This window comes from Candoia aspera, chromosome 4, assembly GCF_035149785.1.
Source record: "Candoia aspera isolate rCanAsp1 chromosome 4, rCanAsp1.hap2, whole genome shotgun sequence".
NCBI classification, from domain to species: domain Eukaryota; kingdom Metazoa; phylum Chordata; class Lepidosauria; order Squamata; family Boidae; genus Candoia; species Candoia aspera.
Window position 1 is genome coordinate 45702056 of NC_086156.1, and position 15419 is coordinate 45717474.

Below are 15419 nucleotides of genomic sequence, written 5' to 3' on the forward strand. Positions count from 1 at the left end.
ACAGAAGAGCTCCAGAGGACACTACCCAAAGAGAGAAGGGCATGATGAACTGGCTTAAAGTGACTAATAGATGCTGGGCCAATCCCACCCCCTACTGTCACCTGGTAGCATAACCAACAGAATCAACAATGAAGCACATCAGTTTGATTCCACAGTAAAGCTGCCGTGACCTGTCATTTATTTAAGCAGAGTATTTTACACCTGGAACAGCTAAAGGACTGCTCAGGAATGGGCTAGAGATGAGATGAAGGCAACACCATATGGCCATAGCAGTTGCTGGGACAAGTTCATCCATGTTTTGATACAAATGAGGAAAGGCCCTTAGCGACATATGCTGACCTAGGGCCACAGGCTGTCACTGATGGAGCAGTGAAAACAATGACGTTAGTGCCATAGACTCATCCTGTTCTCTTGCCAGTGCGTGACTAGTACCCTGTGGTCCCTGGTACCAGCTGGAATTATAGTACTGCAACGTATTTTTCTGGGTAGGCAAATAGGGAAGAAACTCACTTGGCTCCAGTATTCATATGCACTTCCCTAATTTGCAAAGGATGAATACAAGTTCATGAATACAAACCCGTGATGCTTTCACACTTTTCCAGATTTTGCAATGCAATTCTCTGATTTACAAAAACAGTATACTTAAGAATGCATATACTAGGAGAAATGAGTCAAAAACAAATATATACTTTCATGCAGACTTTTTAGCATAAATAAATACAAATGGTAAAAAATGGGGCAGACCAAAATATGTTTCAGAATAGTAAAAAACATAGGAAGTATAACAAAGATTTGTCCAATCCTAGCAAACACAGGTACTGCCATTCAGCCAAGCTTTTCGACTTTTAAAATAATCTGTTTGCTGAATCTGATTCCTTACGTTTGTTTTTACTGACTCAGTTTTAAATTTATTTGCTTCCAAATCTTAATTTCTACTTGTACATTTTACACTGTAAATTATTGTCATTTGCTAATTATAACTGAAAAGATGATATATAAATCAAATCAAATGCATATTATTCACATCCAGATAGCTTTGTATCAGTCTCTACTCTTTCATGGGTTTATTGGATTTTCAATGCATATGCATTCTAAACTTTCCTGGAAAAAAGTTAAGCTGTTGCATTTCCCTGCAAGAATAATATTTTGGAATAATTCCTACTGCACATTATACTATGGCCTCGTGGTTCTATACTGTTAGCCATCTTAGGTCATTTTCAGATGAGCTATAATTTAATAAAAGCACAATAAGCTTGGATGTTCACATAATTTCTGGGATGTTTCTGTGTAGGTATTTAAGGGTAATATCACTAATCCCATAGAACAAGAACCTGGCCCCATACAATCTCATTCTAAATGTATACAGTATATATTAGGAAGTCCTTCACAACATTAACACAATATACTAAGATATAAACCATATATTACAAGCTACAATGTCTTACTGAGTTAGTAACTGGCTTCATATAGCAAATTAAGCCAAAATCAAACTCTATTATGGCTTAATGTGACATATAAACTGGATCAGGATGCTTTCTTCTCATGTCAATACTTTAGTTTCAAATATACCTCAAACATAAAATAGTACAACCAAGTGAAAACTTCATTTTAGTTTGTTTACAGTTGAAATATTTGGAATTAAAGTATTTCAAAACAGATTTATCATTTTATCTGACTTGTGGATTGTATGTGTGCCTTTGAGTCAGTGCTGACTCCTGGCGACTACCTGGACAAGTCCCTGCAGTATTCTTAGCAAGCTTTCAGAAGTGGTTGGCCATTGCCTTCTTCCTAGGGTTGAGAGGGAGTGACTGGCCCAAGGTCACTCAGCTGGCTTTGTGCCTAAGATGGGACTAGAACTTACGGTCTCCCAGTTTCTAGCCTGGTGCTTTAACCACTCTACCAAACTGGCTCTCTTGTGGATTAGACTCATAAATTATATTCACTCTGTAAGGTGCAACTGGAATAAAAACTATAAAGTATGCTTTAAGTGTTATTTGCAGAGGTACAGAAATGCATCATATAAGATCTTTCTGTTACAGTATACTAAAGACAGAAAAATGAGTACCTTGAGTCTCTCAATCACATCAGGTTTTCTCCATATATCTGGTGAATTTTTCTTTCTGGCATAATACTGAACCATCTCCTAGAGAGTATACATAAAATAATGAGCACGGTCATGCTACCCCATCTGAAGGCTGTAATTGGAAGTAACTTGATTAATCTCCTGCCAGACTTTGGATGCCATAGACTTAAAACAAGTTATGGTCTCCGACTAGAGTTAGGGCTCTTGTGTTTCCTTATCTGTAAGCTGGACTTGTATGGCTACGAAGACAGAAGACAAACAGAGATCTGGTCTCTGTCACCGCCTTCAGTAGAGGACTGATCTCTGCAAAATAGACCACCTGGCCATTCTTGGCACTGTAGGAAATTAAATGGCAGAAGCTTTCAGTTCTCTGATACAGGCTACAGTACTGCAGTTAATATAGGAGGGCCACTGACATCAGGAGGTTTGCACGTGGCTCAAGCCAGGGATAAGAAGGACGGCACAGCTTGAAAGCTCTCCTTAACAACTGCTCCAGGACACTTTATCTTAACTAGGGTGAAATCATCAAGGATAAAAAGAGGCCAGATTGCTAGAACAGCAGTATATAGCTAAGGATAACAGAGAACCACAATTGTGAACCGAGGCATCATATCGAAACTGGGGTCTTTCCACCTTCCACGTAGCTTTCATCTGAATCATCTAGCAATACTAAGCCACCAAACGGTTCATAACAGCATGATAAGAGGTTGATTTGCTCCTGCTTTAGTATAACTTCATGGTACAACTTACCTTTTCCGCTGGAAGAATATGATTTTTCATGAAATCCTTCACTCTCTGGAGGATGTTCTTCCCCTCTGGGGACTGATGGAACAATTCTCCAGAATTGCAAGGAGGCGTGTCAGTGCTGAAAGTTGTTCTGGAAGAAAACAACACATGACATGTTAATAAAAGTGTCCTACAAGTATGTTAAGGAAAGGGCAAACTTACACCTCAGATCGGACTGCCTGATCTGGGCTGCAAAATCCAGACACAAGGTGGCAGCAAAGGGACGCAGAAAACGATTGCATCTGCTGCCATTTAATGGCAAGCTTTATTTCTGCAGCTCAAATCTGTTAGCCCTACCACAGATAAGCACTGCTCTTGTGAATTTACTATAGAGATAGGCAGTACAGCACTGGATAGCAATAAAGAAGAGGTAAAGGACTTAGTGGGGCCTATTTGAGACACAAGAGGTGCAAGTTACATCTTTAAAACTCTTTCAACAGTCAATTCTTACTTTTTTGCTATCTGTAATCCAACTTCGGCCAGAGGTTTCACTACATTGCCAAACTCCAAGCTGTTTTCTGCAGAGGAATTACCCAGGAGATATCTGGCATATATACCCTAAAGAATAAGTCATTTCAAGGTGTGGAATTTAACAGATCGCTCAACACCGAAACTGTATATTGCAGAGGAATATTTAATTATTATTCAAGATCTCTACTTATTTCAATCTTTGACCAGTATAAGGTAAAAAACATATAACACACCAAGTGAGCAGCAAGATTATCAGAAGGAACTTAACAATAGCCTATAAACGATGTAGACAGTAGCTCAGTAGCTACAGAATTACAAAATAATTACACAGAGCATAAAAACTATGCTACATAATATTAATTAAATTTAAAGTAGTAATTCTTTGACAGTAATCACTATATGCTATAAGGAAAGTAATAAATAATAATCTATGCTATCCATAAAGCTAGAAGCAATAGGCCATGACATTAAAAAGTGTAAAGCTATATAACAGAAGACAGAACTGCTGCATAGATAAAGGATGTACCTGGCCTGATTTACACTAGCTATTAGTCAATTCCTGCTGAATTTTACCCACATTAGTACACAGAACATAGCAACACTGTGAGTTATTAAGGAAATACTGCCAGAAAGAAGTGGATGTAGAATTGGGTTTGGGCCCTGCAGGTAATTAAAGTGTAAGAGTCCTACAATGCCTCTGTTAACTGAGCAGAAGAGAAGGATCGGCTTGATGGTTTCAACCTGTCCATTCTTGCAAGGATTCTGGAAGGAGGAATATTCCTGCCTCTTCCCTCTAACAGCTGATGGAAGAGCACTGCACTGGGCCACATTAAAAGGCCCTCTACAATTAGCTGTTTCTAGATGCACGAGGAATGCAGTAGGATTATTACTTAGAAATGCAGGTAGTTCTTGCTTAATGACCACAATTGGGACCAGAATTTCAGCCACTAAGTCATGCGGTCATTAAGCAAATCCAATTTTACAACCTCTTTTGTGGTGGCTGTTAAGTGAATCACATGGTTGTTAAGTGAACTGTGTGGTTGTTAAGTGAATCATGCTGTTCCCCATTGATTTTGCTTGCCTGAAGCTGGCTGGAAAGGTAAAAAATGGTGGCCATGTGACTGTGGGACACTGTGATGGTCGTAAATGCAAGGACCAGCCACAAGTCGTATTTTTCAGCACCATCGTAAGTCTGAACGTCGCTAAACAAATGGTTGTTAAGTGAGAACTACCTGTAGTAAAGGCCATATAGTAACTGTGGTTTGAAAAAAGATAATCCTTTCTTCCTCCTCTCATATAATCCAAATATGTTTTATTATTTATTCAGTTATTATGCTTATTATTATTTATTATGCCTATCCTCTGAAACTTAAAGCAGAACAAATAGATGCCTCCTTTCGTTTAATTCTTCCAACAATAATCTGTTAATTAGTTTGGACTGAGAGATGACAAGCATCCCAGGGACATCCTCTGAGCAACACAGTCAGGTAAGGAACTGAACCACAGTCTCATGAGTCCTGTTTTGACACCTTCATCATTACATCACATTGGTTCCAAAGGTCTGTTTGAAGCACAGTAATCACATCACTTGTAGGGACTCACCAGTGGCATAATATTTAATATTACTCAAACAACTTCTCTGCTTCAAGTAAAATGTGAAATCTGGAATGCTATTGCTGATGTTGTTACGAGTAAAAGCACTTAGAAAAAAATGCATTAATATTATTTCAGACTGGGCTTAGTAATCACTCCATTTCACATTAAAAGATAAGGGGTAGATATGTATATGTTACCTGGCTTATTGAAGCCAGCTTAAAATATGAAAGAGCAAGAAAAAAATTAAGGTTGGGTGGAGAAGTGTTGATAGCTCTGAAGCGAGAATAAATCATGATCAGTTCTTCAAGAGAAGGAATTCCTAGAAAAAGCAAATGCATTTATGTCAACATTTAGCTTTGCTGTATCATATACAGATTACATCACATAGATCACAGATGTAGTAAATAAACACACATATTGATATCTCTTTTTTCAGGTCATACTATCAGCATTAGATAACAAAATTATAGAATTACCTATGAGCAGAGGTCAGCATTTGGTATTTTCATGACACATAAACATTTTCTTGGTCTGATACAGAAATGGTTTGCCAGGGTCTTCTTCAGTATGTTTTTTAGACTTCCCAGTCTTGGTTGCTGCTCTAGAACTTCATGGTGATCTCCCATCCAAGTACTAGCCATGCCTGACCCCACTTAGCTTTCTAAATCAGCTCAGCTCAGCTAGGTACTACCAGGTCACAGGTTATACTTAATGAAATGCTTGTAGAAGAATGTTTCCTTAAGGGAAATTTCCCATTCTAAAGAGGTTGTGGTCAGTGAAACTATTTGGCACAATGCATACAACTGCAGTGGGGAGAAACAAATAAAGAATTCCCCTTGCACCAACACCCATGTATGAACATTCTTGCACTCCCATTTTATTGGAATATAATAAAACTGAGCTGATCCTTCCTGATTAAACTAAGCCATTACATAATAGACATTTTAAAAATATGATTTACTGTGCTATCTAACAGATATATGTAAAATTACTGAGTTCAGTGGAGCTGAATTCCTTGTATCCTTGCCTTCTGGATTGCAGGCTTCGCCCAACCGCATTTCCATTTTATGATGCTTTTTGTTTCATATGCTCTTTTGAATCATGAGTGTGATGAAAACCCTATCTTCCACATTCAATACCCTTTAAAAAAAAGACTGATACCTTTTCTAAAATAATAAGTCAGGCATGGCTAGTACTTGGATGGGAGATCACCATGAAGTTCTAGAGCAGCAACCAAGACTGGGAAGTCTAAAAAACATACTGAAGGGACGCGGTGGCGCTGCGGGTTAAACCGCTGAGCTGTCGATCGGAAGGTCGGCGGTTCGAAACCGCGCGGCGGGGTGAGCTCCCGTTGTTAATCCCAGCTCCTGCTCACCTAGCAGTTCGAAAACATGCAAATGTGAGTAGATCAATAGGTACCGCTTCGGCGGGAAGGTAACGGCGTTCTGAGTCGTCATGCTGGCCACATGACCCGGAAGTGTCTATGACAACGCTGGCTCCAAGGCTTAGAAACGGAGATGAGCACCGCCCCCTAGAGTCGGATTCGACTGGACTTTACGTCAAGGGAAACCTTTACCTTTACCTTTAAGTCAGTTTCCCCAATCTGGTGCTCTCCAGACATGCTCTTAGCTATTACGGAAGCTGCAGGCCTAGTCCTTCAGGAAGAACTCAGGTGGAGCCAAGCCCTGCCCCTACATTTGGAGAGCCTGGAGCAGATGAAATGTATCTGAGATGCACAACACTCGGCCCGTTGTAGCGAGAATAACCCATCGTTGTGGTTTTTCACAAAGCTATTTAAAAAGAAATATGAAAACAGCTGAGTAGAAAAACAAGCACATACCTGCAATGCTATTTACATTCTGCAAATTAACCATTTTTATAGGTATGAAGGTTCTGGGCCAAAAGTAAAAAGCAAGAGTATAAGCCAAGTCTGCCAGAGGATGGCCTAAAGTTGAAAGTTCCCAGTCCAGCACTGCCACAACACGGGCCTGGAAACAAAGATAGAAATAAACACTTGAAGAAGTTAAAATTGAGGAAAAATTTAATATGATTGCCCTGCTTGGCGACTGCAGTGCATATATGGATTTCACTCACATGGAACTATAAACTATAAACTAAGACTTTTGAGTGTGCTGCTACTGATGCACGCAACCCATTTGTTCCTCTGTGATTTCTGCTAACTGGCAAAACAAAACGGAAATGGTTACCTTTGCGTTTCTTCTGAATTTCAGAACCCAGACTTCTTCCACCAAGCAAACTGAGACAGTGATACATGTACAAAAGAGGTGGGGCTTGGATGGCAATGCCACACTTGCCATCTTGCAGATTTTTATGCCAGCCTCCCCCACCCCACCCCGATACTGCTGAGAGAAAGATGACCAACTACACTCTCTCAGGGCCAGCCCTATACCAAATGGTGTCCAGGGTAAGGAATCAATTAAAATGCGGCACACACACACAAATCTTCAATCGCTGAATTCTTTAGTAGCTAAGTCTGATAAGAGGAGTTCATGCATTTCTGTACGTTTGAAGTGACCGCTGATTTTGGAAGGCAGAGTAGAAAGGGCAGGAGCAGAGGGGAAACAAAGTGCTGATATATACAAGGTAGCTCAACCATTGTCCTCTTGGGCCACTGGATCCAGTTTTGTGGAAGACCAAGGCTTAACTACAAATGCATTTACAGAGTCAAAGCACAATAATATATAGTACTGTATAATGTCACTGGATTAGGATCAGCTGGGGGGAAAAGTGCCGAGGCTCCCCTCCTCCAGATTGCTCCTCTGTGGTATACCACTGTTCATAACTGTTGTAGGAGGGGTAAGGATGATACTATATTGTGTATTCTTGCCATTTCTCTAAGCAAATCTTATATCAGCAAATCTGTGAATTCACACCTGGCAATGGCAACAAAGACACCCCTGCCATGTTTCCCAACAACGCATTTCTAGCCACAGGAAGCAACTAAATAGACATCTCAGCCCCTGGAGTACTTACCTTCTAATTAAAAGAAAATGTAATCCAGCGTTTTAATCGTACTACTCAAATACCGTACTCTATTTGCTACAAGGTTTGACTAGAAAACAGATCTTATTTTCCCCATGTGTATGTAGAACAAAAGGTTACAGCAATTATAAACATGGCATGATAAGGTCAAGCACATTTGGACTATGTGGCTATGTCATGATGTAGAAGTGACATGCTTGTTAGCAACACATGAACGAGATATCAGCCAGCTATCCAACCCACCTCAAAAAGTATTTCAAATTAGAGAAAAAAAGCTTACAGGAAAGATAGTCCAAGCTTTTCTAATTTCTATTAGGAACATTTCATGCCGCTATTCAACCAAAGCATGCAAGAAGGATAATGGACTCTAATCCTGTTTTACAGATGGGCAAATTAGCAGCTAATTTGGCAGTGACTACCTAGCCGCACATACCACAGTCAGGAAATGTTATGATCTACTGCTAGAGTCAAATTATTGGATTTGTTATTTTTTATTGAGTCTGCACTTCATTTTTTTACAAATTCTTCAGCTTCTAACAGCTGCAGAGTATAATGTAGTAACATTGTGGTGTTTACTGGTGGAGGTGGGGGGATGAGGCTAAAACTTTTTAGCCCTTTTTAAGGTTCAGGATCAAAATAGATGTTAAGCCTGTGGTAAATACATATCTCACTTTGTCTCTGGCCTCACGTTTCAGCCAGCAGATTTCAGAATGTATTAGGACTACACATTACTCTAGAAGTACTATGGGCATTTGTTTTAAAACAGATCCACTAGAATAAATAGCGCAAAATCCAGATGTACTATTGAGTAGAACATGGATTGTACCCATATGATACGCCGATACTCCACTGAAGGAGTTAATGATAGATGGGGGATTGCTGTTTTCAGGTCTGTGTGTATGCGTGTGTGCATGTGTAGCACTTTAGTTTCATACAATAAAAATTTTAAGCATATCTTAGTTCAGATATTAAGTTATGACAAAACATATACTCTTCATAATTTATTCTGCAGGCTTGCATAATTTGTTATTTATGCAAGATGGATTTAATTTTCACTCCAAACACTCCCAAGGTCACTTAACTATATTCTATATTAACCATATTCCCAGCAGGCCTGATGTGATGGAACACAAATCTGGCCCTGGGAATGGAGAATGGATGAACAAACCATTAAAGGAAGAGGAGGAGGTTCAGGAAAGATTACTCCATTTTAGGAAAGAAGGAAGGAAGAGAAAGAAACTCAGAAGAATCCCACCCTGATTTTCTTTAGTATAAAATGTAGTAGAGACAGACTTTCAATATTCCATTATTATACTCTACAACAATAAAGGGCTGACACACAAAGAAACAGAAGAAGCTACTTTGAAAATGCTATATGAATCATTGATGTTTCATTGATGTTCTGTTTCAAGATACCTCTCTTGGATGAAAGATGATGTTATCTATTCTAAAGTCACCATGGATCAAAGCAGCTTCATTATCATCATCAGGCAAATTGCTCATTAACCATTCGGCTAACTCATTCATAGCTGGAATTTGGATATGAGCAGCTGCTTGATACTGCTTCATCCAAGTTGATACCTAAAAGCAAACCACAATCAACATTAGTAGGAAGTTGGCACCAGGTGAAAGAGCCCTCGACTTTTGAGGAAAACCCTTAGAGTATCACATTCACTGCACTGTCTTTTGAACAATTTCAAACTATTTGAATTGCTGTTATTGGTGTGCTGCCATTTTTGTCTTAATGTCTGCTAGAACTACTTTCTGTTCCCCAGTAGAGCCTATATACAAACAGAAACTAATAATCACTTCCTTAGCATTTCAATTTCTGGGTCGTTCTTCCTAACTTCCGTGCTACTGTGATTGTTGTGAGCAGACAGTAGCTGGTTCCAGACATTGAGCATCATCCAATATCCCCCCAAACGCTGAACTCTTTGTTTAAGAGCTACGAAGTTTAAAGTATCAAGAAAAGTTACACACTCTGCAAATGGCAAGAACGTCTGTACTTCCCAATTACTTATTTTCCATTAAGAAAATCTAAGATTAGACAGAAAGGGTTTTTTCCCCCCAAATATTTACCTGCCTCTTACAGTAACCTGCTCCTCGTCCATAGTCCTGGAGGCCCAGTGAACAAACACTGAAGGAATGTAGCTGTGCCAGAGTTTCTATAATTGCTATGTACAAAGCAGATCTTTCTGCTGGGCTTACTTCAGGTAATGTGACGTCTCGGAAGATGCGACCCTGAAGACATAATTGAAATGGTGGGGAAATGAGGGAAGAAAGTACAGTTTTGAAACACCATCTTTATTTGTCTATTTATCTGAAGTACTAGGGTTAAATTCAAACTTGCTGATACATAAGCAGAAGGTTTCATTCCACTCAGAAGGGACTGAGATCTATCATCTATCTGTCTGTCTGTCTGTCTGTCACCTGACTTATATGGCTGCCTATCTAATCCTAGGCGGCTCACAATGATGTTCAATAAAAACAGCATAAATATAACTATAATAATAATAATAATAATAAAATTTACTAAATTTATATGCCGCCCGACTTCAAGTGACTCACCAGAGCATCACATATCCCAACCACAGTGCCACCATATCCCACCAACTCTACATTTGCTGGGCTCATTTCCATCCTAGCCCAATGCTTGGGTGAGGAGCCAGGTATTCACAGGCCTCCAGAAGGCTAATAGAGTAGGGGCCCTCTAAATCTCAGGGGAGGCTGTTCTAAAGGGGCAGGACAGTTATGGAAAAAGTGCATTTCCAGGGTCCCACCAGATGGCAAGATTTAAGGGAAGAGACCTAGAGCGCACCCACCTTATCTGACCTGGTAGGATGGGTGGATACCCTTAAGGAGAGGCAGTTCTGCAAATAACTTGGCCCCATGCCATTTAGGGCTTTAAAGGTGATAACCTTGAATTGTATCCAGAAAGCAACTGGAAGTCAGTGCAGTTCTCACCGCAGTGGTATAACAGAGGAAGAGATCTACCAGTGACTTCCCATTGGTAGTAAGGACAGATTTTTGTGAATTACCCTTTCACATTTTGTGGGACTCTCTAGAAGAGTACTGGTATTGGGTATTGGGTATATTGGGTATTGGGTATAAATAAGAGTATTGGGCTAAAATGTGAATTACCCTTTCCCATTTTAGCCAAATACCAATACCAATACTCTTCTGGAGAGTCCTACAATCTTTCACAGCAGGCCGTTTTTATTGTAAAGTTTGATGTATCTTACTCATTCATTCATTCATTCATTCATTCACTCAATTTGCATGGCCATTCATCTCAGCAAGTGACTCTGGGTGACAAATAATCTTAAAATAAATTAAAAACAAATTTCCATCATAAATACAAAAATTAAAACACACAGCAGCCGAGGAAGATTCCCCCCAACACACAAACAAGGTCAAACAAGTTTCACCCTACTCCACCTTATAAATCTTTGAGCCACAGCTCACACTGTTGTTATCCTCTGATGTGAAGAAAAAACATATCCCTAGCCATACAAAAGTTGCCCACTGTTGATTTAGAGGGCCTCAATTCCTACTCATGATATAGGAGTGCATGGCTCTTTGGATTCTAGTCTAATGTAACTGCAAACAGGATACTAACCTGAACATGTTGCATCACATAAAATTCTGTTCCAATCACTGAAACATCACTGCAGTATAAAAGAGGTTCAGGAACAGGGAACCCAGCTGCAAACAAAGCTTTCTGAACCCGATATTCTCTGTCAACCTGAATGCAATGTTGTAGGATGTACAAGAATATGGACATTAAGAACATGAACAGGAGATCATACGATCCACAGAAAGTCTGTTTGTTGCATTCAAACTGGTAGAACTGAAGAATTCAGTGAAGTAGTTGACCCTTATGGATTTCAACAAACAATTATAGCACAGTCCTTTATAAGTGTATCCCATAGTAAGTCTCTATAAGTACAATGGAGCTTATATCCATTTTAAAGCTGCAGTTTTATATCATGAAAAAAGACACCTATTAGGCTTCCTACTTAGTAGAATATGAGCACCAACTGCAGTACAGAGACCATTTGCCTCAGCTGGGGTGTTTTGGGGACCCCAGATGCTTTCTCAGCTTTACTGACTGTGAATAAGTAAATCAAAATCGATCCTAGAATTTGTGATTTAGAATTTAGAATGAAAATCATGCTGGAGGGTAAGAATGTGGACAGAAACAACTTTCAGTTGGGCTTAAGAAAAATGTAGTTTGATGGCAGTTTTACTCACTACTGAATCATAGTACTTCCCCAAATAACATATGTTATGCTGAACTGCCAACACATTTCCAAGACAAAGACAAAAAGTAATAGTATTTAATTGCAAGAGTGTGGTACCTTGTGAGCCTGAGGTAGGAGTGTACCATGAGGCTTCTTTCTAAGCACGTAGGTTCTAAGTCCTTTCTTCAAGAAAAAGGTGGGGTTTGATTGTCCCGAACTATATGAACACAGAGAGATGTAATGGAAAATCAGCCAGAGAACACTAATGAGTATACCAGAAGCTATTACTTATACCAATGGTTCATAAACTACTCAACCCAATTACCCATTTTCCTAGTCTCCAATAATGTCATTACCTCCATAAAAAAGACCTCAGTCTCGATTTACAGAAGCGTCTCAGCAGTGGTAGTCCCAAACTGGATCCTCGACTCACAAACAGGCAAATTGCTCCATTACCCCCAGGATATTCCTAAATTACCCCCAATTTAAGAAACACTGAGTTACACCATGGGTTCCTCAAGCCCAGTATTATTAAAGCAGATTTTCAGTGATTTACCCAGAGTTTTTTTGAGATCCAGTGATGTCAGGAATTGAACCTGTGGTCTTGAACCACTGCATGGAAACATGCATTCTACAACAGAACTATGACCCCTCCCTAGTGGCATGCTTAAGTCACATTTTAATTCACTTGGAATGATTTGCCAAATGGGAAAGTCCAAGTCCCTATAGCCCCAGCCAGTATGGACAATGGTGAGGGAAATTCTGTAACAAAAGGAGGAATAGAATTTCCTCAGTCTTGCTCCACAGAGAAAAAACTAGTTTCAAAACAAAACTTCCACACCATATAAGCGGTTTAATGCATCAGTGTGATGAAAGGCAAAGGTATTATTTCTCATGGATTAAAAAGAGATCAAGGTTTCTGATTGCATTACACATGTCTTTCACATTTCACAACCAGCTTCCTTTCTCTCCTCTCCATGCTTCTCCCTGCACCCACCAATAACTTTGTTTATATATAATATCAATTTCTTAGGACTAGGTTTCATATTGATGAAGTGGACTGTGATCTATGAAATCTCATGACATAATTGTTAGTCATTGCAATGCCATAAAATTCACTGTCGTTTCTACACTCTTCAAACCATCAGAAATATTTCAGAACTCTCCTGATACGAAGCATCAGGTCCAGACTGACTAAATTGTGTAGTTCCCTCCTTTCTCCACACTAGGCCCCTCCGATTTGGCAGCCTCCAGATGGTCATGCGGGTCACAGATGCCAAGCCTTGTATTTCTTCATCTACAACCTAACTGTGCCATGTTGGGGAATACTGTTCCACATGCTTCAGAAATTCTAAGTAAGAAACAGCACAAAAAAATATACTCTGCTCCCATGAGAAGCAACCAACTGCCACACACAACCAGCAGCTTCCAGTATGCCTTTTCAATTGATTTCATTACATTTTTCCTTTCGCTGTTCCACTTACAAGTTGTTCTATGTAGTCAGAGACAGTCAGAGAAACTACCCTTGAAAATGGTGGTTCAGGAACAAAACAAGATCAGCATGTGCTAATAGCCATTCTGACCTAGATAACTATACAGCATTCTATCCCTCTATCCCAGATGATAAGACTAAATTTAATGGACTTAAGTTGCAGAATGTTGCAGAAACATACAATTGGATACAACAAGCAATCGCTTAATACATCAGGAAAAGCAGTTAGACAATGGACAGTGGGGAGGGTGACTTCCAGTGGGGACATGGTGGACTGAACAGCTGTGCCCACAGGCTCAGCAGGCAGAACTGACAATGCGGCAGTTTTTTTGATGCCCAGGCAGGTTTTTCCTGAAGCCCAGGAGTGTTTTCTGGAAAAAGGAAAACACCTGGAATCACCCCATCTGTCCCCCAGACGACTGGTTGCAGCCAGAAGATCACAAACAGCATTCGCGTTTGACTGGTAAGAGCTACCAGTCTGGCACGTCACCATTTTCCAAGCTACACTATAGACTTAAAGGGACACTAAGACCAGCCACCCCATTTCTAAATCACCCAATTTATATTTAAGTACGTGTACCCTAAGAGAGGCTTTCTACAGCAAGGAGAAGCAGGTTCTCTTGGTGCTTATCATTATAAGGGATCAATTTTTTAAAAAAATTCTTTTTAAGTTTTGGACTTTGTTTTCCATCCAAATATTATGGAGGATTGAGAGTAAATAATTGTCTCCCTGTTATTATTTTTGTACTAAATTTGAAGATACTAGCATTTTCCTACACGTTGAATCGGCTGTTTTGAACTTGCAGTTTTCTGCTTCTACTTTCCCTGGGGAACTGTCTGCATATCTCACTTTCACTTATGTAAATACATAAGCTTGTTAAGCTCCTGGGGACGCCATAATCTACTGCTTGAGACACGGAGGATTTTAAACAGACTTTCTCTGACTTCCAACAAGATTCTAAACAGATTCTTTCTGATTCCTACCAAGTTTTTATGCAAGGCATTCAGGACATTGTGGAAAATATGAGGTCTAAAATGTGTCATCTGGTTGGGGATGTCATGTATGAAACTGAGGAATTTAATAGCAACAGAAATGTCTCTTCTAAGAGTGAGATCGGGACTTCTGTTGAAATGCTGGATGATAGTCGAGCTGAAGAAATTAAAAGGACAGATCGAGTTGCAAGCCATAAGTGAAATTGATCTTCTGATGGAATGCCAGGGAAAAGAAGGGGTTATTATACATGGGAGGTCTCCTGAAGAGAAGTCAGAGTTTTTGAGGGGGGCAGTTGGGCTGTTTGATTTTTTAAAGAAAAAAGCTCTGTGCGCATTGTGGGGATATGTAAATGCTCTGGTTTATTTTGAAGTGAGGTAAGGGTCTAAGAACATTTATCTGGATTGCTTTTAGGGTTTGGCTGATTTCATTTATCTTTAACGATTTGGATTAAGATAATTAAGGTATAATAAAAATAATAAATGTATGGTTTTGGGTTTAATACGATTAAGATTATTAAAATTGTTGTGTTATTGTTGTGTTATCAAGTACAATGGCAGACAATTTATGTTTTTTTAATTTGAGCCTTATTATAGTAGACAGGAATGTATAGATAGTAGTAGGAAGGAAATAATTAAATAAATGATATCTTGGAGGGGGGAAGTTGATTAGGAGGTTTATATATATTTTTTCTTTTAATATAAGGGGAGGGAGCAACTGTATTTAGTGATTTTTATAATGTGCCAATGGAAT

General features: G+C 39.4%; 1 protein-coding gene across 1 annotated transcript in view; it reads right to left on the reverse strand.

Moving 5' to 3' along the window:
* Positions 1–15419, reverse strand: part of ACAD11 (acyl-CoA dehydrogenase family member 11) — a 35471-nt gene that overhangs the window by 18373 nt on the left and 1679 nt on the right. The window contains exons 2-10 of the mRNA XM_063303992.1: positions 12301–12400; positions 11559–11684; positions 10019–10180; positions 9356–9520; positions 6777–6924; positions 5134–5255; positions 3321–3427; positions 2834–2960; positions 2066–2143 (exon numbers count right to left, since the gene is read on the reverse strand). Coding sequence (XP_063160062.1) covers positions 2066–2143; positions 2834–2960; positions 3321–3427; positions 5134–5255; positions 6777–6924; positions 9356–9520; positions 10019–10180; positions 11559–11684; positions 12301–12400 — 1135 coding nt within the window. The remainder of the gene's footprint in view (positions 1–2065; positions 2144–2833; positions 2961–3320; positions 3428–5133; positions 5256–6776; positions 6925–9355; positions 9521–10018; positions 10181–11558; positions 11685–12300; positions 12401–15419) is intronic.